Genomic DNA, 25,753 nt, shown 5'->3' on the forward strand with positions numbered 1-25,753 from the left:
TGGCACAAAACAGATATATTGATCAATGGAACTGAATAGAGAGCCCAGAAATAAACCCATGCATATATGGTCAATTAATCCACGACAAAGGAGGTAAAATATACAATGGGGAAAAAACAGTCTCTTCAACAAGTGGTGATGGGAAAATTGGAGAGCTACACGTAAAATAATGCAATTAGAACACTTTCTCACACCATTTAGAAAAATAAGCTCAAAATGGATTAAAGACCTAAATGTAAGGCTAGAAACCATAAAACTCCTAGAAGAAAACATAGGCAGAACACTTTTTATATAAGTCATAGCAATATTTAATTCTTTTGGACCTGACTCCTCAGGCAAAGGAAACAAAAGTAAAAATAAGCAAATGGGACTTAATTAAACTTAAAGCTTTTGCACAGCAAAAAATACCATCAACAAAATGAAAAGACAACCTACTGAATGGGAGAAAATATTTTCACATGATATGTCTGATAAAGGGTTTATATCCAAAATATATAAACAGCTCATACAACTCAATATCAGAAAACAAAGAACCTGATCAGAATATAGGCAGAAGACCTGAACAGATATTTTTCCAAAGAAGTCATACAGATGGCCAACGAGCACAAGAAAAATTGCTCAGTGTCACCAGTTACCAGGGAAGTGCAAATCAAAATCACAATGAGATATCACCTCGCACCTGTCAGAATGGCTATTATCAAAAAGACCACAAATAACAAATGTTGGTGAGGATGTGGAGAAAAGAGAACCCTCATAGACTGTTGGTGGGAATATAAATTGGTACAACCACTATGGAAAACAGTATGGTGGTTCCTCAAAAAGCTAAAAATAGAAATACTATACGATACAGCAATTCTACTCCTGGGTATATATCCAAAAAAGAAAAAAAAGAAAGAAAATACTAATTCAAAATATATATGCTTCTCTATGTTCATAGCAGCATTATTTACAATAGATGAGATATGGAGCAACTTAAGTGTCCATCAACATATGACTGGATAAAGAAGACATGGTGTATATATACAACAAAATGATTCTCATCCATAAAAAAAGAATGAAAATTTGCCATTTGCAACAACATGGATGGACCTGTAGGGTATTATGCTTAGCGAAATAAGTCAGACAGAGAAAGACAAGTACTCTATGTTATCACTTATATGTGAAATCTAAAACATAGAACAAACAAATAAATACAACAAAACAGAAACAGACTCACGGAACAAACTAGTGGTGACCATTGTGGAAAGGAATGAGGGAAGGGGCAAGATAGGGGTGAGGGATTAAGAGGTAGAAACTGTTATGTATAAGACAAATAAGATACAAAGATATGTTGCACAGCACAGGGAATATAGCCAATATCTTATAATAACATTAAATGGAGTATAATCTATAAAATATTGAATCACTTTGTTTTTCACCTGAAACTAATATTGTAAATCAATGATAAAAAAAATATCCAGAATACCACAGCACCAAATGCTGGTGAGGATGTGGAACAACAGGAGTTCTCCTTCATTGCTGGTGGGAATCCAAAGTAGTGCAGCACTTTGGAAGACAGTTTGGCAGTTTCTTATAAAACTAAACATACTCTTATCATGCGATCCAGAAATTGTGTTCCTTGGTATTTATCAAGAGGAGTTGAAAATTATATCCATACTAAAACCTGTACACAATTGTTTATAGTAGTAATTATTCATAATAGCCAAAACTTAGAAGCAATTGAACTGTTTTTCAGTAGATGAATGGATAAACAAACTGTGGTACATCCAGACAATGGAAAATTATTCAGCACTAAAAGACAATGAACTCTCAAGGCATGAAAAGACATGAAGGAACCTTAAATGCATATTCGTATGTGAAAAAAAGCCAATCTTAAATGGCTACATACTGCATGATTCAAACAATATGACATTCTGGAATAAAAAAACTATGGAGACAGTAAAAAGATCAGTGGTTGCCAAGGAGTTGGGGGAGGGGGCATAGGGGATAGCGAAGTACAGAGGATTTTTAGGGCAATGTAAATACTCTGTATTGTACCATAATGATTAATACATGTCACTCATTATGCATTTCTCCAAACTCATAGAATGTATAACATCAAGAGTAAAATGTAGGGCTTCCCCGGTGGCGCAGTGGTTGAGAGACCGTCTGCCAATGCGGGGGGACAGGGGTTCGTGCCCCGATCCTGGAAGATCCCACATACCGTGGAGCGGCTGGGCCCGTGAGCCATGGCCGCTGGGCCTGCGCGTCCGGAGCCTGTGCTCCGCAACAGGAGAGGCCACAACAGTGAGAGGCCCGCGTACTGCCAAAAAAAAAAGAGTGAAATGTAGTGTTAACTACGGACTTTGGGAAATTATGACATGTCAGTGTAGGTCTATCAATTGCAATAAATGCTGCACTTTGGTGGGGGATGTTGATAATATGGGAGGCTGTGCGTGTGCTGGGTGGGGCACGGTGTGTATGAGAAATCTTTGTACCTTCCCCTTAATTTTGTTGGGAACCTAAATCTACTTTAAAAAATAAAGTCTTAATTTAAAAAAAAATGAAGCAAAAATTTAAAAACTCTATCCATACTGGTTTTAATAATAAGTTTATGTGCTGGGAACTTACCTATTTTTCTGAAGTGTGTAGCCTTAGATTTCCTCTGAGGGCTAATCATATAATTTGGAGTTAATTCAATCTCTAAGATTCTCTGAGAGTTATAAACTATGAATATGAAGGAGTTGGCATATTTAGCAATGACGGAGCACCCTAGAGTCTTTAGTTTGAAGGATCACACTCGACCTATTTCATCACCATCAATAAAAGTGAGTTGAATAAATTAATCAGCACACATTGTGATGGGCTGAACTGTGCTCCCACCAAATGTGTATGCTGAAGCCATTACTTCTAGTACCTCAGCATGTTACTATGTGGAGAATATGTGGTCAAGTCCTTCAAAGAGGTAATTAAGTTAAAATGGGGTCATTAGGGTGGCCCTTAGTTCAATATGACTGGGATCCTTATAAGAAAAGATTAGGACACAGAAACTTACACAGACCAAGGGGCAACCAGATGAAGACACAGTGAGAAAGTAGCCACCTGCAAGCCAAGGAGAGAGGCCTCAGAAGAAACCAACCCTGTTGACGTCTTGATCTTAGATGTCCAGCTCCAGAAGTGTAAGAAAATAAATTATTTAAGCCCCACAGTCTGTGGTATTGTGTTATGACAGCCCTAGCAGACTAATATATACATATTCTATTTGACAAGCCTCATAGTTGAATTCAACAATCATGTACTGAACCTTCACTGTACCATTTTACTGTACTTGATGCCAGCTGGATGATTAAGGCATAGCCTCTCTTCCTTAAGGGCCCTCTAGTTCAGTGAGGCAGACAAACATGGTGATGAAGAATGATTCCACACAGACTCAGAAATGTATACGCACTATCAGTTCATATAATTTACCTAACAGAAAGTTATTCTGGGGCACAAACTTAGCACCTGGCCAAACTACCATTGTTTTAACAAAGGCTTTTTAGTTGTAAGTAAGAGAAACCAGCACAAAGAAGTTCTAAGTAAAAAGGGGCGAGGAGGGCTTTTTTGGAAGCCACAGGGCAACTTCTTGGTAACATAGCTGGGCCACATGAGCACTGAAACCAATTCTTGGAGAGTCATCAGGAATCAGTTACTCTTCTCTTTGCTGCCACGTGATTCCTCATCCTTGATCTCTCTACAGGTCTGTTTTCTTCTCATTCTCTGTCATCCAGTTGCTTCTCTGTGGAAATGGTGGAAATTGACATTTCCCCAGCCCCAGGTCCATGACACTTTCCCAGCCCCAGCACCACTAAGTTCTGGGAGAGAGTCTAGTGGTCCACTTGGACCAGATGTCCACCCCTTGTCCCATTGGCTTTGGTCAGAGTGGTTGGGAAAACAATACACACATGGCCATGGGAACTGGAGAAGGAGGCAATTATCAAAGAAGGGAAGTGTACACAGGGAAAATATCCTGACAGTTTCTTTTTACAAGCGTCAAAGTAGAATTCAATAATAATTGAATGAAGGGAAATTCATTCCATACATCTACAAGTGCATCTATTTGCACTGATTTAAACTTGTTATTTTCAGACCTGGTTGCACATCAGAGTCACCTGTGGAGTTTCAAAAGCATGCCAGTGCCTTGTTCCCACCTTTTACCTTAACATCAGAATCTGTGAAGTTGGGGCCCATGTAATCACTGTTGTGGCCTCTCCCGTTGCGGAGCACAGGCTCCGGACGCGCAGGCTCAGCGGCCATGGCTCACTGGCCCAGCCACTCTTCGGCATGTGGGATCTTCCCAGACCGGGGCACAAACCTGTGTCCCCTGCATCGGCAGGCAGACTCTCAACCACTGTGCCACCAGGGAAGCCCCCCACATAATTTTTTTAAAGTTTTTAAGCACTCCAGTGATCCCAGTGTGCTGCCAGGGTTGCAAACTTCTTGTTTAGATTTCATGCCATTATAATTTAGACTTACGATTTTATGGTTTCATATCTTATTCTTTAATACTTAAAAATATTTATTGATTTTTTTGAGCCAGGTCTTAGTTGCAGGACACAAGATCTTCGTTGCGGCCTGCAGGATCTTTCTTTTTTGTTGTTGTTGCTGCATGCAGGCTCTTAGTTGCAGCATGCAGGATCTAGTTCCCTGACCAGGGATCGAACCTGGGCCCCCTGCATTGGGAGCACACAGTCTTAACCGCTGGACCACCAGGGAAGTCCCTTCATGTATTATTCTTAAAGGATGTGATCAAGTTACAAATTGTGTGCCTCTGCTAAAATTTATGGCAAAATCATCACTGAGTATTTTGGGGAGAGAAGAGCTTCCTTCAGGGTGGGGTAGTATTAATTTGAAGGTACCTTTTTGGTTTTTTTTAAATTTTATTGGAGTGTAGTTGATTTACAATGTTGTGTTAGTTTCAGGTGTGAAAGGTAGCTTTTTATATTTCTGTATGATTAGGCTCTGAAACAAAGTTGATCATCAGGTTCCTTAGAATGTAACAGTCTTCTGGAAAAATAAGAAACTTAATATCTCCCACAAATCTTTGCTGACTCTTCAGTGGAAACCTTCAGTGATCTTCCCAGCTCTTCTCAGATCCCTTTTTACTGTTTCTGTCCTCCCTTATCTCAACTTCTATGTGCTATTTCTTCCAAATGCCAAGACCTAGAACTTTCATAGAACTTTCCTTGAGCTACTGAAGTTTTGTCTGCCCAAGAAAAGAGCAGAAAATGCCTGGGAGTTCACTCCCTGTCACCCCTGCTCCCAGGCCCAAAGCCAATGACAGACAGGTGTGAGTATGCCACCAGGCTCCCTTACTAACGAACAACTTCTTAGTGTAGCTTTCTATCAGTTTCCCTGCAGTGTGAGGCTATAACGATTGTTTTTCCTTAGCTATTTCTGTTGTGAGTACTTCTACAATAAACACGTGTCCACAAATTCTTATCTCAGGTATGTTTCAGGAAAACCCAATCTAAGACATTCAGCTTTATGGAATTTTATACTTTCTGTCTAATATTAAAATTCTATATGACTTTTAATAATAATGTTTATAACTTTTCAGATAAGGAGCATCAAGGCTTTATTTATTCCTGCTCTTAGGAACAGAGTAGGGAAGTCACTGAGTCACTGGGAAACTCCCAGAAGCAAAGAGTTTGGAGGAACAAAAGTAAGTGAGCAGGGAAGAATTGGTTGACATTTGTAAGCAGAGTGGAAATAGATTAGACAGGTTGGTGTGAGTTGATGTTGGGGAATCTAAAGAGGGATGGTCAGAACAAAGAAAAAAGAGTGGTGACACGAATAGAGGTGGGACGTGACTTTCAAGTCACGTAAAAGTGCACTGTGTAATAAAATAGAAAACAGCTTGGCGTTTTCTGGGGCTGCAGGTATGACAGCTGCCACAAGGCAGCGCTCTGATTACATTCACTTTGACTTCCAAGTAGCTTTCCCTTTTCCCACTCTGCAGTCTTTAAGGACTCTGACTAGAGGTCTGTCACACTCCAGCCATAGTCAGCCAGCCTATTATTAGTGCCAAGCCTTCCTCCTGGAGCAATGACAGTGTAAATTTCAGCAATGGCAGAAAGGGGACAAATACAACTGTTGTGCATTTTAGAATAATTGGTACAGGCCATTTGGAGACAGCTTTATAACAACAGCCCTTATACAGACTTATACAGTATTTCACTTTTCCGTTTTATTCTCTCCTCAACGCTTTTTAACACGAACTTATTAATCCACTCAACTCACGTGAATCTGGAATTATCTGCCTCCCAATTTTACAGTGAGGCTTGCAGCTCCCTGGAAAGTACCATGCTCTTTCTTTTCTTTTAGTTTTTATTGGAGTATAATTGATTTACAATGTTGTGTTAGTTACAGCAAAGTGAATCAGTTATACATATACATATACCTACTCTTTTTTTAGATTCTTTTCCCATATAGGTCATTACAGTGTATTGAGTTCCCTGTGCTATACAGTAGGTCCTTATTAGTTATCTATTTTATATATAGTAGTGTGTACATGTCAATCCCAAACTCCCAGTTTATCCCTCCCCCCTGACCTTTCCCCTTTGGTTAACCATAAGTTTGATTTCTATGTCTGTGACTCTATTTCTGTTTTGTAAATAAGTTCATTTGTATCATTTTTTTAGATTCCACATATAAGTGATATCATATGATATTTGTCTTTCTCTGTCTGACTTACTTCACTTAGTATGATCATCTCTAGGTCCATCCATGTTGCTGAAATTGCATTATTTCATTCTATCATGCTCTTTCATCTCACCATCCAGCCTTTTCATATGCTATTCCTTCTGCTCTCCTAGTTCTCTCCTCACCTACCTATCTTTACCCAGCACAAATGTCACTTGTGAAAAACCTCTCCTCACCTCACCCCAAATCTGGGCTCCATTTTTTTTTTTACTTCTATTTTCCCCCACTTCACTCATCTGCTGGCATTTATCTCATTGTATTCTAGGTGTTTCTTACCTATTACCTCCACCCCAATTTCCTTGAACTCCCTTATCTTTATATCCCCAGTGTCTACCACAATTCTCCACAGAGTGAATGAATGAATGAATAAAGCAAGCTCTAAAACATCAAAGCCCTTGCCCATCTTGAGTCCACAGCAGAGATAGAAATATCCAGAAATTTAGACCAAACCAGAATATCTTACTGGTTTCTGTGATTGACCGTATCCAGGCCTCTCCACAGAAGACTCCTAAATGAACCTAAATGGAAAAGTCCTGGGCTCTGCGGTGAGCCACTGGTCACAAGAGATTCCCCAGTGCTGGCACAGCAAGACTTGAAGGCTCATGATCTGTACAGAAGGCCTGACCAGCATGGCATCGTGAGTCAGACTATTTGCTTTACACTGCAGTCTAAGCAGCTTCCTGGAACTGCTGTCATTGGAGGAATACACAGAAGCAACAAGCCCCCAGGTCTACATTCCTCTGGCTTCTGGGGGGACATCTCACTCCTGGTGATCACAAGACCCCCGAATTTTAGGTACCCTCTGAGAGACTCAAAGAGAGGCATGAACTTCCTGCATTTGTGTCCCATGTTTATCCTTCTCACGGCTTGCTGGCCAGTTCTGGAGCAAACTAAATAAAAGCAATCTTGATCTGAACCCAAGTCATTATTCTCACCATCCTTTTGAGATGGGTAGTGAAAGGATAGCATATTATATGTGGTTGTGAAAAAGCTAGGCCCTTCTTGGTGCCATCTTTCCTGCATAAACCAAAATTCTTTTCTGCCTGTTTGTTAATTCCTTCCTTCCTCTCCTCTTTCCATCCTTCTCAGACATTTAATGAACACTCACTAGGTACCAGGCTCTGTGCTGGAGATAGAAGGATGAATAGGATACAGTGCTCTGCCTTCAAGGAATCCACAGAATTCTGGAAGAGATAGGAAAGCAAACAAATAGTCATAATACACTTGAATTAAGTGCCATAATGGAGGTGTCTATGAAGCCCTGTAAGTTCAAGGGAGTGGGCCCTGGGGTGCTAGTGGGCATTTAGTAACCAGCTGGTCGGAGGAGACCTGATTTTTAGTATTTGCTGGTTCCTGTGTGGTGGATACTTCCGTCATGGCTGATTTCAAGCTACTAACCTGAACACAGAGTTGGGAAGGGCTGTACACAGTTGCACACCCCCCCCACCCCCACCCACCCCCCCCCCTTTTTTTTTTTTTGGCTGTGCAGGTCTGCCTTCGGGATCTTAGTTCCCTGACCAGGGATTGAACCTGTGCCCCCTACAGTGGAAGCGCAGAGTCCTAACCACTGTACCACCAGGGAAGTCCCCACAGTTGGCCTTTTTGATGCAGTAAGAGCCAGCTCCAGCATACCACCATGATTTCTGCCTTGTGAGATCCTGAGCAGAGAATATATCCCTGCTGTGCCTGGGCTTCTGACCTACAGAACTTTGAGCTCAAAAATGAGCTTAGTTTTAAGCTGCTGTGTGGTAATTTGTTATGCAACCATAGAAAACTAAACAGAGCCTATTATACCCTTTTTACAGTTGTGAAAACTGAGGCTTAGAAACAGTAAGCAATTTGACCAAGGCCATGAGCATCTAGCAAGTGATGGAGCTGGGAGGCAAAATGAGGTTTGTCTGACTCCAAAGCCTGGAACCTTAGCTCCTATATTCTCGTGGAAAACAATGTCACATAACCACGAAAGGCCAGGGTCATGGCGGACCATATTTCTTTGTTTCTTTGTTTATTTTTAGGGACCAGAAAATGTGCATTATTACTAAAAAATGAAATCCTGTGCCAGAAAAAAAAGCAAATGTTCAATGTAGCTTTGAACTTGAAGTGGTACCCAAGTGGTTACCTTGATATTTATTTCAGAAGACAATGCTATGGAATAAAAGATATTTCATATGGGACTCTACTCATTAAATAAAAGAAATTTCATATGGGACTCTACTCATTAAATATTTGAGTTTGGCTAGAGTGTCCATTTCTGCTTTTCTCCTCCAGCCTGACCAGATGTGCTCAGAAAATTTGGTTCTCCCTGAATATGTACATCTGTCAAAATTCCTGTCAATTTTAGCACTACTGCCAAGGGAGTGAACAAAGAGAGTTAGCGATTAACTTCAAAGAACTTTGTTGGAGAGGAATAAAGATATTTAAGGCCTATTTTGTCAACTAATTGCATTTGCATATTTATGGGATTTACTGATATAGTGGTAATTAAAAACTATTTAGTAGTCTTAAAGGACACATAACTCAGTTGCTGTTTGCATAATAAACACTTCCTTATTATGTTTGCATAATAAACACTCTCCCCCTGCTTCTTCCAAAAAACTGGTCCAAGAGGTGTCATATCTTACTTGGAAATAATGGAAAAACAAAGTGCAGGGGCTCATGGGAATGTGGAGAGCGGACTTCTGAAATAAATATATTTCTAGGTACTCTCTTAATGTTAGGCCTGGCCTGAACTGCTCTCAGAGAACGGCAGATTCAAACTTCAGATTAATAAGTCTTTTTTTTCCCAGGTGATATTTAAGAAGCCTGAATGCTTATCCCCTGACAATTCCATTTTCCTTACTTTAATACCCTGATCTGTTTGTAGGGTCTGAACAGGGTTCACCCTGCATTCATCCTTCCTAAAGAGATGTCTAAGGGGGGTGAAATCTTTGACTAATGGATTGCAAGAAATAATGTGAGTAAACAGTATTGAATTTAAGGAGTTGTGAAGAGACGGTTTTCATGGAAAATTAAAGGTTGAGCAAGGGACAGACACCAAATGTAAAGGCACTGAGTATATAAACTAAACCTATACAGGACAGTAAGTTTGGGAAAAGAAAGCTCTGAGTCATCTGGTTGTGTAGAGCAGGGCGATCAAGATCTGTATATAAACTACTTTGAAGACAAGTCACTCACACAAACCTTTCTTGTCTTTGCAAAATTCATCAGCCAATAAAGAGCTATAATGGGCAGGATCACCAGACTGTTGTTAAATTAGCTAATGAAGGTCGTAATGTACCTGTATTACACGTCATTAGCAGTGGCCTTCCAGTAACAGATGGGTATATGAGAAAGTGAGCCGGAAGGGAGGGCAAGCGTGTCCCAGGAGGTTTGACTTAGAGTCATGGCTTACTAAAATGTGTGGCAAGAAGATAATGTTGATTACCATCTCAATTAAACCTTTGCATAAAGGCAAGCTTCTGTGTTACCTGCCCACAAAGAAAAATGGTCTGCTGCCTGCAGCTTGCCTTTCTCCTGTCCTAATTCATCTCATAGGTAGAAGCCAACAATTCAAAGCATTGATGGGATTTTGATGGCGGAGTCAGTCCTTCATGATCTTACCTCTTGATGAAGCCCTATTTATTTTTCTACCCTATCTCAACGGTATTTCTCAAACTTTCCATAACTTTGTATCCAATTTCCTCTACCAGGTTATATTTCTTTTTTTTTACTTTTTCTTCTGAAAAAGTAAAAGTATTTTCAAATGCCCAGCAAAACTGGAAGCACAGGAAGTAGAAAGAACTCTCCACCCCCACCAGCCATGTGAGAGTTTGTTGCCAACATAATGACCCTTCACCTGTGATTACTTAGAGCATTATTCTTACAAACAAGGACATTATTTTACATAATCTCAATATAATCAAAATTAGGAATTCAACATTGCTATATTACCACCATCTAATCCACAGACCCCATTTGAGTTTCACCAGTTCTCTCCAAAATATGACAAAAGGATCCACTGCAGAATCACACATTGCACTGAGTTGTCATGCCTCTTTAATCTCCTTTTGTTTGATACAGTTTCTTTAACTTTCATATCCTTGACACTTTTGAAGATTACACGCCTGCTGTTTTGTAGAATGTCCCACAATATGGGGTTTCCTACTGGATAGATTCAAGTTATGAATTTTTGGCAGGATGATAACAGAAGGGCTGCTGCGTCTTCTCAAATCTCATGGTGCACAACTCCCGTAACTGGTGATGCTAATTTTCATCATTTGATTAAGGTGTTGTCTGCCAGGCTTCTCCACTGAAAGATTTTTTAAAATTAATTAATTAATTAATTTTTGGCTGCGTTGGGTCTTCTCTAGTTGCAGCGAGCGGGGGCTACTCTTTGTTGTGGTGCGCGGGCTTCTCATTGTGGTGGCTTCTCTTGTTGCAAAGCATGGGCTCTAGGCGTGCGGGCTTTAGTAATTGTGGCGTGCGGGCTCAGTAGTTGTGGCACACGAGCTTAGTTGCTCCGCGGCATGTGGGATCTTCCTGGACCAAGGTTTGAACCTGTGTCCTTTGCCTTGGCAGGTGGATTCTTAACCACTGCACCACCAGGGAAGTCCTGAAAGATTTTTTAAAATCTTTGTATTTAATAAGTATTTTGTGTTAATGTCCTGTTCCTCATCAAACTTTTGCCAACTAGTTTTTATCACCCATTGATGTTTCTTTTGTGAATTAATTATCACTATAAAGATTCCATTATTTCTTCTACATTTATTAGTTGGCAATTCTAATTTAAGGGAAAAGTTTCCTCTTCTTCCCATTCGTCTCTTTATTTAAATCAGGATGGACTCATGGATTGTTATTCTACTTCATGAGTTATAATTCTTTGCCATCATTATTGATTTTGATGCTTGAATCATCACAGATTTGGCCAGTGGGAGCCCCTTCAAGCTGACTCTGTCCTTTTATCCTGTCCCCATGATTCTTTTAGCACTTCTTTACTTTGTGATACAAGGAGGCATTCTAGGCTCTTTTTCTACTTTCCTGCCCTGGCCCTGGCATCACGCATTTCTCTATTTCTTCCTTGTAGGTATGTATGCTATTTAGAGACCAAGATCTGGGTGTTAGGTGTACTCATTTTTGTTGGGCTGTTCCTGCTCTCAGGCGCTCTAGTGGACAGAGCTAGGAACATATGCATGTATGAACACGTGTACACACATGCTTACATTTGTATGTATTTGTATTTCTATATTTAGCTACATGTATCGAAAACCAAGAGTTCACTCTGATACTTCCAAAACCAACTCAACACTACAGGGTTCATCCTAGTTTTCTCCCTTTCCATATTTGTAACTGCTTTCACTAACATCTATATTTCACTGGTAGATGAAAATTAAAAAGAGAGCTTCATGGATTCTAAACAAAGGGACCAAATGATTAGGAGAACAGGTATCAGGTATATACTTCCCCACCCTCAGTTTGTTCTGTGAAAACTTATCTCAAACCTGTACCTCTACATTCCATCTATAGTAAAAAGTTGGCAGATGTTGGAAATGGTATGAAATTTAATTTTTGTTTCTAGAGCATCTAGGGGTCTACCAATGCAAGATAGAGTTATGTGGAATGATGCATCTTTTTCCTTAATAATGAAAAGTGAATGGGGCTCAATCAAAAAGTGAAAAAAAAAACAGTTTTTATTGAGCGATGTTAAACTTTAGTAGTTTTCATCTTCAGTAAGCCTAGACGCATTCTCTCTTATGTAGTTACTTCCTGAATTGTGGGCAGTGAGAATTTAAGAAGCATTTCTATTTATCAAAAATCAATGTTTCTTTTAATGAAAGGGGCCTAGGAGAAACAAAAGGCACTCTTCCCACTGTACTGTTAGCAGTTGCTCTTCATTTGACGATACCAGGTTTCCATTAGCTTAGTGTAATTCAAGAGTCCAATAATCATAGTCAAATGCTGAAGATGTTACTGCATAAGTCTGACTTAGATCAGCTATTTGGATCTCAATTATTAATGAAATTAGTGTCCTAAATGTCAGCAAGACCACTGCCTTAGGTAAAGGCTTTAAAGGAAATCACATTAGTGTGGAATTTCCCCTCCTTAGGGGCTCCTCTTAGATTACATTATTCACTTAGCTATCTCCAGTCAGGGAAATTGAAATGTTGGCCAAGATCTGATCTTGGGGCAGAACCAAATGGAGAAGTTAAGAGGTATTGCAATGGCATCAATTCCAAAACATCTGTGTGGTGCTGGTACTGCCTTTGGTCCCATTTAGTGTTTACAAAATAGCACCAGCAAGGACAGCATGAACTGGCAAACAGAGAAGAACGGAATGGAAAGGAGGTCTTTTAGGAAAGATTGAGTGGCATTCCATCCAATAGGCAAGTTTGTGTTTCTCATCTTCTGGAAGTGCCTGGGGAACACTGGCAAGTTCAATGGCCCCTCTGTGGCCCTTGGTCCTGGTGGCCGCCTCAGGTGAATCCTTTAAGGATATTACTAGGCTTTGAATATTAACACCTAGAAGCTAGAGACATGGTTTTCTACGTTGTGCTGTATAACTCATCACAAGTGTTTGTTTTTATTTACCATCTGTAAAATGTCAGTCCTGTGAAGCTACATGGAGACCAACAATTTGTTACAACTTTGCTCCTACAATTATAGATGTATATACACATAGGGTCACACAGTGGGGCTTTACACATGGCTGAAAATATGCTCTGAAATGTTATAATTGTCTGATAAATTTCTGCTTCCTTAGAAATCAAGCTTTCTTTACAACAATTGACATTGAGAGTTTGGGGTATTCTCTTTCAGATTTACTTTTATGTCTGAATAGTATATTTTTATTATCCAAAGTAGTCTTGGCTTTTAGTAGCCCAGGGAGAGAGTCCCTTGGATCCATCATAGCTACAGAAACCTGGATGTCATTTTGGTATTAGGGGCTTTACATCCAGCTGTACAAAGTCTGTGTAGGTGATGAGTGTTTCTCTAAAGACGAGCTCTATAAACTTGCATGTTTTGAGTCTACAATTCCCCTTAAAAATACTTTAGAAACTAATATGTGTGTGTGTATATATATATATATATATATATATATATATATATATATATATGTTTTCTTTCCCTAAATTTCTGAAACTAAAATTCCATAGTGCCAGTATTAACTCTACTGAATTGAGCCATTTGAATAGGATACAATTTGTTCTTAGAAAGTATACACAAATCAAAAATTTATGTTTATGCTGGTGTTTCCCAACACCCCATTTTCTTGAGGGTTCTTCTAGAGCTCGTATCTGAATTTCCATGTCTTAAAATATAACTGAAAGTGGAATGAGTCAGTTATGGAGACGAGGAAGGAATTTGGTAGCCAAGCAGCTGGCAATGATTTTTTTATTGGGTAGAGAAGAAAAATAGCCACTTATCATTAAAGTATAAAAATGCTGGGTGTTGAACTTAAAGGATAAAAGCATATCTTAATTATAAAAATGAAAACAGAGGGAATTTCATTAAATGTCAAATGGGTTTCTTAGCAGAAAATAATTGTGAACATTAAACTAAGTAAGATAAAATAGAAAAATGAAGGTTTGAAAACAGAAGAAATTCTTCTTAATGATTTCTCTTTCTAATGTTTTGCATTATGCTTGATTTTTGCTCTAACTGTGGCAGAGAAAGTGTTTTAATAGTGTCTCGTAATCGGTGCTTGACCATAAATCGTACTGAGAACATTTGTTGCAGAAAAATTCATGCTTTGGAATTTTTACTGGTTTAATATCAAGATGATTTGTAAACATTAAAGCCCTGAACCAACCACCAATTCACCGCTGCACCCAGGAGACAGTGTTGTAAGGTAGGAGGCCTGGATTAGAAGCATCTAGTTCCTGCCACTCTACTCACCAGCCATGTGACCCCGGGCAAGTCAATTAACCTCTTAGAGACTCTGTTTCCCTGTAAGTTAACTGTTTATTTTGTGTATTCATGAAGACCGAATAAGATAGCATTATGAAATTGTAAGGTGCAATGCAAATGTAAGATATCACTGACCTGAAAACACACAAATGGCGGTCCAGTGGCTAAGACTCCGTGCTCCCAATGCAGGGGACCCAGGTTCGGTCCCTGGTCAGGGAACAAATCCCACAGGCAGAAACTAAGGGTTCACATGATGCAACTAAAAGGTCCTGAGTGCCGCAACTAAGCCCCGGCATAGCCAAATAAATAAATATTTTAAAAAACCCCACAAACACAAAATAACAATGAGCTGTTTCTGTCCAAAAATGTACAATATGCAACTCTTCCTTTTGTTTTCGGTACGCAGGTCTCTCACTGTTGTGGCCTCTCCCGTTGTGGAACACAGGCTCTGGACGTGCAGGCTCAGTGGCCATGGCTCACGGGCCCAGCTGCTCTGCAGCATGTGGGATCTTCCCGGACCAGGGCATGAACCCGTATCCCCTGCATCGGCAGGTGGACTCTCAACCACTGCACCACCAGGGAAGCCCACAACTCTTCCTTTTGAAGGGTTACTCACTGCTGTTCCTAGTATTCTCAGGGAACCAGTTCAGGGTAGTGCCAGAGTAAGAGCTTGACCTTTGCATCCAGATCAGTCTTGTTTAAATTCCGGCCTCCTCACTTACAAGCTGTGTGATCTTCAGTGGTCCTAACCTCACTAGGCCTAGAGTCCCTCACCTGTAACTGACCCTTCACGGGGCTGTAGAGTACCTATTCTTGTAGAAGTTAAATGAGATAATTCATGTAAAGGGCTCTTAGCCCAGTGCCTGGCACACAGCAAATTATTTAATCAGTATTAGGTATTCAGTAGTACCATGCCCCCAAACCTCTGTTTCCTTGTAACATCTCAGATATATGTATTGCTACCAACCAGGTTTCTTGGCCTTCCTTAATCAATAGAAATTGATAAGAGGCCAGATAAGAAGTTCAGGCAAGGCTCTATTGGGACCCCTACTATAGCAGGGAGGGGCAAAAACAAGTAACAGGTTCCCTTGCTTGCTCCTTGAGGTGGGACGAGCTGGTTCCTTACATGGGGTGAGGGTACGGGTGTGTCCAGGGGTCCAGTCAGAGGGGAGGCTTAGGTGGTCTGCCCACCCCCTTGGTGGTGCTGTGTGCAGGGGCATGTGCAATACCCTGCTTTTGCTCCCTGCTCTTCAGAAGTGGCAGTTGGGTTTTTTTGGTCTTTTTGTATCTTGTTGTCCATAATTTGCCCTAACTGCACATGCACGCAGTTATTTTTAGTCCCTTTAATTTCTTTGTATTTTGCTTCTTAAGGAGACGTTTGTCCAGGTGTAAGCATTGCAACAAAGGGTCGTAGGTCCCAGGTCCCAGCCTGTCTCAGTATCATTCTCTTATAATCCTAAAGGTGGTATACTTACTAAAGCAAAAAGAGCTCTTTTCATCAAAGTGCCCAGAACATTCTAAGATAGGCGTGTGTGTAACTCGTTGAAATAAGGAAAACAATGGAATAATTCTATTGTATTCTTATCTTTTCTAAATCTCTCTTCACCAAAAGTGATTCACAGCTCAGTGCCTCACACATTCTACTTTCCAGAAATTTCATAGGTGAATTATTTGAAGCTGATTATTAGCATTCAAGGAGGCAGAGCTAGTGAGGACTCTTTCCTGGGTCTGTTGACAGTTTCCATCAGTGTCTGTTGAAACATCACTGAACTGTGAGTCATTTAGTGCTTGTGTGAATGTCACATTAGCTTTCAAGGGGCATAATTTACTGTTAATTAATGGTCACTTAAATCCTTAATCTCTCTCCTCTAGTTGATCTTTCTCCTCAGGCAAATTTGCACTCATAGTAGAAATGTAATTTATTATTTCTTCCCATTTTAAACAAAGAACTCTTTCCCTCTGTAGTTTATTTAAGCATACTTCCATTCGCTTCTGATTTTTCTCCGATCATTGCCTGCTTCGCTTTTGTTCCTATTTCCAGCTTCCAGAACATTCTCTTTTTACCCAAAGACTTTGACACATTCTAGAAAGTATGTGTTTATCCATAGGGGACCTATGGATTGTTTCCTAGAAAAGGTATCAGAGGGGAATTTGAATCTCCATGAACAGAGGGTATAGGGAACACATATTCACTTCTCAGAATTATGTCTTAACTCTGTCTCAAGTGGTTTCCTGTATTCAAACAGGCACATTTCAATGGTTCCACAACTGGGACTCGAATTGGGAGCTTCCAAGGGAGGTAAGAGTGAACTTGCCCGAAGCGAAGTTCTTAGGAAAAGCACCAGACCAGCTTTGCTTTGGGCTCCAGAAATCTCTCCCCACAGCGTCCACCAGCAAGAAATAGTCTCAGGTAGAGAGATTCACAGCACATTTTTTGAAGCCCTCAGTTCACAAAAACTAAAGATGATGCCTGATGCGAGCCACCAACCTTAGTCCCGCACGCCAGAATAGCTGTTGCCACTTCTGGCGTCTTGTCCGGTGAATAGTTAGGGAGTTAAAATGCTAATTAGATTCCCAGTTCAGATGGTAATGAAAGTGAATATTCCACTGCCCACAATGAGTCTGGAATTGCACCTCCAGCACCGTTGTTAGCATTTTGGTCACACTGACATTGATAAATATAGAAATTGCTGCCTGCGGCAGCAAGTGACACAGCATCATTCATAAAGAGATGGGTATAAACAGGATTGTCGCATCGGGAGAGGATATCTCATTTACAGTTTCCTGCTGGATCCCGTGTACCTTCAGCAGCTCATCAAAATAACCATCAAAACCGCTGAGAGCAGAGGTGAATTCACGTGCAGGACACTACAGATAGATTTCACTCAGGCGCTGTTGGCGGGAGGTGTGCAATTTGCTTCAGTCCAATGACTTAGCGAAGCTTTGAATCCCCCAGGGGCCGGCAAAGCTGGTGAACAAAATATCTTTTTGCAATTCTGAGAAAGCCCTCACAGATTCGTCACTTCCAATTGCTGGTGCTCATTTCTCTTGCTTGCTTTCCCCTGGCCTTCCTGGCCTCAACACCAATCACGGCTCCTCTACAAATCAAGATTCCTGGGTCGTAGGAAATGGTTGTTCCCTGGAACCACAGAGAATTTTCCCCAAATGAAGATCTCATTTTCTGACAAGTGCATTTTAAGGCAGAGTGAGAGAACAGATATATTTTTGAGGAGAAAAATATGAATTGGAATCTCACTAATCCCATTATTGAGAAATCCACTATGGAGAACGGTATGGAGGTTCCTTAAAAAACTACAAATAGAACTACCATATGACCCAGCAATCCCACTACTGGGCATATACCCTGAGAAAACCATAATTCAAAAAGAGACATGTACCAAAATGTTCATAGCAGCCCTATTTACAATAGCCCGGAGATGGAAACAACCTAAGTGTCCATCATCAGATGAATGGATAAAGAAGATGTGGCACATATATACAATGGAATATTACTCAGCCATAAAAAGAAATGAAATTGAGCTATTTGTAATGAGGTGGATGGACCTAGAGTCTGTCATACAGAGTGAAGTAAGTCAGAAAGAGAAAGACAAATACTGTATGCTGACACATATATATGGAATTTAAGAAAAAAAAATGTCATGAAGAACATAGGGGTAAGACAGGAATAAAGACACAGACCTACTAGAGCATGGACTTGAGGATATGGGGAGGGGGAAGGGTAAGCTGTGACAAAGTGAAAGAGCGGCATGGACATATATACACTACCAAACGTAAGGTAGATAGCTAGTGGGAAGCAGCCGCATAGCACAGGGAGATCAGCTCGGTTCTTTGTGACCGCCTGGAGGGGTGGGATAGGGAGGGTGGGAGGGAGACGCAAAAGGGAGGGGATATGGGAACATATGTATATGTATAACTGATTAAATTTGTAAAAAAAAAAAAAAAAAAAAGTCCTAAACCAAAATTTTAAAACATAGAACATATTCAATTGCATTGTTCTCACTAAGAATATTAATAATGTGTAAAATATTTTGGTGAGAATGAAATTTTTACCAATAATAAATAAAATAATTACTTAAAAAAAAAAAAAAGAAATCCACACAAATCTTTGTGTTCAACTGTTTTGTCCATGTTTCTGCTTGGGCTTTCTATGTGATTTTGAATTACGAGTGGAAAATCAAAAGAAAAATCCAAAGAGGAAGTTAAATGTTGGCTAAGTGCATAGGAAGCTTTCTCCTATGTACCGGGAGGGGGTGATACGGGAAAAAAGAAAGGATGTTGTCTCCAATATGCAAGATTGTTGTAAAAATGGAACTGTAGGTGAAAGTTTGCATCCTCAGAGATGGGGTTGATTTATTTATCTTTACAATGAGATTTCTCCATTGGGCACTTAGACCATCAGCTTACTTTGCTTTTTTTCTTTTTCTTTTTCTTTTTTTTGCTTTTTAATTGAAGTATAGTTCATTTACAATGTTTCAGGTGTACAGCAAAGTGATTCAGTTATAGACACACACACACACACGTATTCTTTTTCAGATTCTTTTTCATTGTAGGTTATTATAAGATATTGAATATAGTTCCCTGTGCTATGCAGTAGGTCATTGTTGTTTATTTTATATACAGTAGTGTGTATCTGTTAATCCCAAATTTCTAATTTATCCCTTCCCCCTCTTTCCAGTTTGGTAACCATAAGTTTATTTTCTATGTCATCAGCTTACTTTAAATAAGTGTCTGCCAATAAGCCCGCTAGTTGGCTGTGAACTTAAGCAGTTTGGATGAACTGAAAACCATATCCTGCTAGGAGCCACTGAGTCCTGAGCAGTCTGAAGTGTCCTAAAGATGCTAAGTTCCTTTTATTTTCATAAATGATGAAAACGATGATAGTTTTCTTTTTCAGGAATCCTGACCATAGATACCCCTCATCCCAGGAGTTCTGCTCTGCATCATCTCACCAAGCAGCTATTACAGAAATATCGCAAGGAAGTGAGGCCAGTTCACAACTGGACCCAGGCCACCACAGTATACCTGGATGTGTTTGTCCATGCCGTGTTGGATGTGGTAAGGACCATCTTACCATCTCCTAGTCCCATCATTCTTTTGTAAAACTACCTGCTGTTTATGCAGGGGTCTAGGAGAAGTTTTATTCTTGAAACTCTCGTTGAGCTGATAGAGAAGTTGTGCTAGACTCAGCAGTGAGCCTGGGGTAAATATTTATTAGGCAAATCATGCTTTCTAGCCCCCAACTTACATTGTAAGGGCAGATAGTCTAGAAATAGGAATTTCACAGAAATAAGATGTTTTAAGAATTGTGGTCATAGGTCACAGAACATATTTTATGAGCATTGCTGAAACCAAAAATGGCAATAGGTACTATTTTCTATGGTTCACATTTCTTAGTGATAGTAGTAGGTTTATGAAACAACTTCTACAACTTACTGCCTGAAATTTTAAAAGAGGGAAAAAAGTGCCTTGCTATCCTGAGTTTTTACAGGAATTTATACCTAAGATATTTGCTAAGGGTAGTGGGAAGATTTGTTTATTAAAGCGCATCTTTCCTACTATGTCTGAAAAATGGGTTGTTGTGGGTATTAAATGAGAAAGTGCATGTAAAGCAGTTAGCAGAAGTCTTAGGAACCCCTCAGTGATGGCCCGTATAATTATCTCTGCTTCTTCTTTCTCCTTTTTCTTAATTACAAAGTCTTCCATATCAATAGATCCCAAATTTCTTTTGATTTCTTTTAAAAGCAGACTTTACTGAGCTTGTTTGTTAAAGTAGTTTAATAATTGTTTTTCAATTTACTTCTCAAAACTTTTTTTCCAATTGAGGTATAATATACAGATATTGAAATGCACAGTATGAGTTTTGATAATTGCATGCACCCACATAATCCATATCCCTATCAATACGTCAAACATTTCCATCACCCCAGAAAGATCCCCCATTTCCTTCCCAGTCAATCATCATCCCCTCCATCCACAAGGACAACCACTGTTCTGATTTCTTTCATCATAGATTATTTTTGCCAGTTCTAGAACTTCATAAGAATGAACTTTTACTGTATGTACCCTACTGTGCCTGGATTTTTCACTCAGCATAATGCTTTTGAGTTCCATTCATGTTGTTGTGCATATCAGTAGTTTTTCTTTTTTATTGATAAGTAGTATTTGGTTATGGCTATACCATGACTTGTTTATCCATTCTCCTGTTGATAGGCATATGGGTTGTTTCCAGTTTTAGTGTATTATGAATAAAGCTGCTGTGAACATTTCTGTACAAGTATTTTGGTGTATATATGTTTTTATTTCTCTTCAGTAAAACCTAGAAGTGGAATAACTGCCACTTCTCATAGGATAGATGTACATTTAATGAGAAACTGCCAGACTGATTTACAAAGTGGTTGTACATTGTATACTCCCGCCTATCAGCTATGAGAGTTCCCATTTCCCCACATCTTTACCAACATTAGGTGTTATCAGTCTTTTTAATTTTAGCCATTCTGGTAAGTGTGTAGGGATATTTCATTATGGTTTTTCTTTATACTTCCCATGGCTAATAATTAGGGGCTCTTTTTTTTTATGTGTTTATTGGCCACTTATATATCTTTCTTTGTGAAGTACCCGTTTAAGTCTTTTCCTATTTTTTATTGTGTTGGTTGTATTTTTATTATAGATTTATAGGGATTGCTTATATATTCTGGACACAAGTCCTTTGTCATCTATGTATTGCAAATGTTTATTCTCAGTCTGTGGCTTGCTTACTCATTTTCCTAATGGGTCTTATGATGGACAGAAATTTTTAAATTTAATGAAGTCCATTTTTTTACCAGTTCTTTATTTATGGTTAGTGTTTTCTGGGTACTGTCTAAGAAATCTTTGCTACTACAAGTTTACCAAAATATTTTCCTATATTTTCTTTCAGAAGATTTATAGTTTTTAGTTCCTTAGATTTAGTTCTGTGATCTTGAGAATTAATTTTTGTAATGGTGTGAGGCATAGTTCAAAGTTTTTTGCTGTTGTTTTGTGTTTTGTTTTGTTTTGTTTTTGTTTTTGCATTTAGAAAGGATTTTTTCCAACACCATTTTTTCAAAAGTCTTTCCTTACCCTGTTGAATTGCTTTGATGTCTTGGCTGAAAAGGAAGTTAACTTATAAGTGTCAGACTATCTGTTATCTTGAAATCAGATAGTGTAAGTCCTTGAACTTTGTTCTTCATTTTTAAGATAGTTTGGCTTTTTAGAACCTTTGTACTTCTACATAAATTTTATATTCATTTTGTCACACTTCATTAAAAAAAAAACCTGCTGGGAGTTTGCTTGGCATGCTGTAGGACCCACAGAGAAATTTAGGGGAGAATTGACATTTACCAATACTGAGTTTTCCAGTCTTTGAATATGGTATGTCTCTCCATTTATTTGGGTCTTCAGCAGTGTTTTATAATTTTAAATGTAGAAGTTTTATACGTATTTCTGTTAAAGTTATCCCAAAGTATTTTTGATGTGGCTATAAATATTACTTAAAAATTTAAATGTTCCAGTTATTTGTTGTCATTATAAAGAAATAAGATTCATTTTGTATGTTGACTTTGTGTCCTGTAACCTTGCAAAATTCACTTACTAATTCTAGTAGTTTTTCAGATTAATATTTTCTACATATACAATCATTTCATCTGCAAATAGTTTTACTTCTTTCTTTTTTAATCTGTGTGCCCTTTATTCTTCTTGTCTTATTGCATTGCCTAAGACCTCTACTACAGTGTTAATGGAAGTGGTGAGAGCAGACATTTTTATTTGTTTCCATTCTTACAGAAAAATCTTTCACCATTAAGTGTGATGTTAGCTATAGATTTTTCATAGATGATCCTTATCAGATTGAAAAAGTCCCCTCCTATTTTCTATGTGCTGAGAGATATTTTAAAAATCATGAATGATACTAAATTACATCAAAGTTTTTCTCAATTTGAATGATCATATGATTTTTCTGTTTTATGCAGTTAATATGGTAAATTATTTTTGATTGATTTTCAAATGTTAAACCACCCCTGCATTCCTAGAGTAAACTCTACTTGACCTTGATATATTATCCTTTTTATATATTTCTGGATTTGAATTCCTACTTATTGTAGGTTGCTTCTATGTTAATGAGGAGTATTGGGCTATAGTTTTATTTCTTGTAAGGTATTTGTCTGGTTTTGGTGTCAGGGTTGTGCTGGCCTTATAAAACTAGTTGAAAAGTGTTCCCTCCTCAGTTTCCTGAAGGAATTGTGTAACATGGATAATTTCCTTCCCTAATGTTTGATAAAATTCACCAGTAAAACTATCTGGGACTGGAGTTTTCTTTGTGGGAAGGTATTTAAATATAAATTCAATTTCATTAATATATATAGGAATATCCAAATTTTCTATTTCTTCTTGTGTCCATTTTGGTAATTTGTATTTTTCGAGGAATTTGTCTATTTCATCAAAGTTGCAAATTTATTTGTTCATAATATTCTCTTTTAATTCTTTTAATGTCCAAAGGATCTCCAGTGATACTGCCTCTTTCATTCCTCATATTGGTAATTTGTGTTTTATCTTATTTTCCCTTGACCAATATTGCCAAATGTTTATCAATTTATTTCTTTAAAGAACCAAATATTGGTTTTGAATTTTCATTATTGTTTTCTATTTCACTGATATCCACTCTTATCTTTATTTCCTTTCTTCTACTTACTGTGTACTTAATTTGTTCTTCTTTATCTTGTTTCCTAAAGTGGAAAGTTATATCATTGATTTTAAACCTTTTTTCTTTTATAATTTTAGCATTTAAAGTTATAAGTTTTCCCCCAAGCACTAATTTAACTGCATCCTATGAAATTTTGATGCATTTTACAATTTGAGGTATAAATTATATAGAGTGAAACTCATCTTTTTAAAAAAGATTTATTTATTATTTATTTTATTTATTTTTGGCTGCATCAGGTCTTAGTTGTGGCATGCAGGATCTTCATAGAGGCATGCAGGATCTTTTGTTGCAGTGTGTGGGCTTCTCTCTAGTTGTGGCATGTGGGTTTTCACTTCTCTAGTTGTGCTGTGTGGGCTCCAGGGTGCCTGGGCTCTGTAGTTGTGGTGCATGGTCTTAGTTACCCCGCGGCATGTGGGGTTTTAGTTCCCTGACCAGGGACCAAACCTGCATCCCCTGCAATGTAAGGGGGATTCTTTACTCCTGTACCACCAGGGAAGTCCCTGAAACTCATCTGTTTTAAAACAGTCCCCTCCCCCTAGCCCCAGTCTCTGGCAACCACAGATTTTCTTTTTTCTCCCTATAGTTTTGCCTTTCTAGAATGTCATATAAATGGAATCATATTGTATTTTATTCTTTGTTTTTGGCTTCTTTCACTTAGAATAATGCTTTTGAGAGCTATCAGTGTTGTGTTGTTGCATATATCAGTAGTAGTATTCTATTGTACAAATGTACTGCAATTTGTTTACTTATTTACCAGTTGGACATGTGATGTGGGTTGTTTCCAACTTGGAGCAATTATGAATAAAGTCACTATAAACATTCACATATGTTTTCACTTCTGTTGGATAAATACTTAGGTGTGGGATTGCTGTGTTGTATAAGTCTACATTTAACTTTATAAGCAACTGCTAAACTGTTTTCCAAAGTGGCTGTGTTATTTTGCATTCCACCTGCAATGTCTGAGAGTTTCAGTTCCTCCACATGATTGCCAACATTTGATATTGTCAATCTCTTTAAATTTTAACCATTCTAGTAGATTTGTCACCACAAAGTAAATTTGTGATATCTCGATGTGGTTTTAAACTTTCATTTCACTAAAAACTAATGATGTTGAACATCTTTCCATGAGCTTACTTGTCAACTGTATATCTTTTAAAATAGAGTATTCACTCAAATCTTTTACTTTTTAAAAAATAGTGTTGTTTATTACCTTATTATTGAGTTACAGAAGTTCTTTATATAGTTTTGGTCTATTTTTGGATTCTATTCTGTCCAACTAATCAATATATTTCTCCTTACACCAATACACTGTCAATTACTGTGCATTACAGAAGTCTTGAAATCAGATAGTGTGAGTCTTCCAAACATATTCCTCTGTTTTAAAATTGTTTTGACTCTTCTAGGCACTTTGCATTTCCATATAAACTTAAGAAAATTCATCAATTTCTATTTTAAAGACTATCAGATTTTTGCTGAGATTGCATTAAATCTATAGATCAATTTAAGGAGAATCAATATCTTAACAATAAGCTTCCAATCCATGACAATAGTGTATCTCTCCATTTGTTTAGTTCTTTAATTTCTTTGCATAATGTTTAGTGTTTTTCAGTGTTCTGCACATATCTGGTTAAATTTATCCCTAAGTATTTCACATTTTTGATGCTATTATAAATGATATTTTTGATAAGAAAGAATTAAAATTTTAATAATATAAATGTATTTTAATTTTGGGTCTCTGTTACTTGCTAGCATACAAAAATATAACTGATTTGTATATATTGGCCTTGATCTTATGACCCTGCCATCTCATTAATTTTTTTTTTTTTTTTTTTTTTTGTGGTATGCGGGCCTCTCACTGTTGTGGCCTCTCCCGTTGCGGAGCACAGGCTCCGGATGCGCAGGCCCAGCGGCCATGGCTCACGGGCCCAGCCGCTCCGCGGCATATGGGATCCTCCCAGACCGGGGCACGAACCCGTATCCCCTGCATCGGCAGGCGGACTCTTAACCACTGCGCCACCAGGGAGGCCCTCATTAATTTTTGAGTCTTCTTTGTAGATTCTTTCAAATTTTCTCTGTAGAAGATCATGTTGTCTGCGAATAATGAAAGCTGTATATCTTTCTTTCCAATCTTTATAGCTTTTCTTTCCTTTTATTGCCTACCGCCCTGACTCGAACCTCTAGTGCAATGTTGAATAGAAGGGTGCATTCTTTTATAAATGTAAATTCAATAAATGTGTTTATAGTATTGTTAAAATCTCCTATAACAATTTTATTGTCCAGTTGTTCTATTAATTTCATAGAGAGGGGTATAACAATCCCCAATTATAATTGTGGTTTGTCTATTTCTCTGCCCTGTTATTAGATGCATATGCATTTAAGATTGTATGTCTTCTTAACAAACAGAACCTT

General features: G+C 38.4%; 1 protein-coding gene across 1 annotated transcript in view; it reads left to right on the top strand.

Moving 5' to 3' along the window:
* HTR3B (5-hydroxytryptamine receptor 3B) overlaps positions 1-25,753 on the top strand; it is a 73,302-nt gene that overhangs the window by 24,549 nt on the left and 23,000 nt on the right. Inside the window, exons 2-3 of the mRNA XM_060105253.1 lie at positions 13,083-13,176; positions 19,523-19,683. Coding sequence (XP_059961236.1) covers positions 13,083-13,176; positions 19,523-19,683 — 255 coding nt within the window. The remainder of the gene's footprint in view (positions 1-13,082; positions 13,177-19,522; positions 19,684-25,753) is intronic.

The sequence above is a fragment of the Mesoplodon densirostris genome, chromosome 7, assembly GCF_025265405.1.
Source record: "Mesoplodon densirostris isolate mMesDen1 chromosome 7, mMesDen1 primary haplotype, whole genome shotgun sequence".
Lineage (NCBI taxonomy): Eukaryota > Metazoa > Chordata > Mammalia > Artiodactyla > Ziphiidae > Mesoplodon > Mesoplodon densirostris.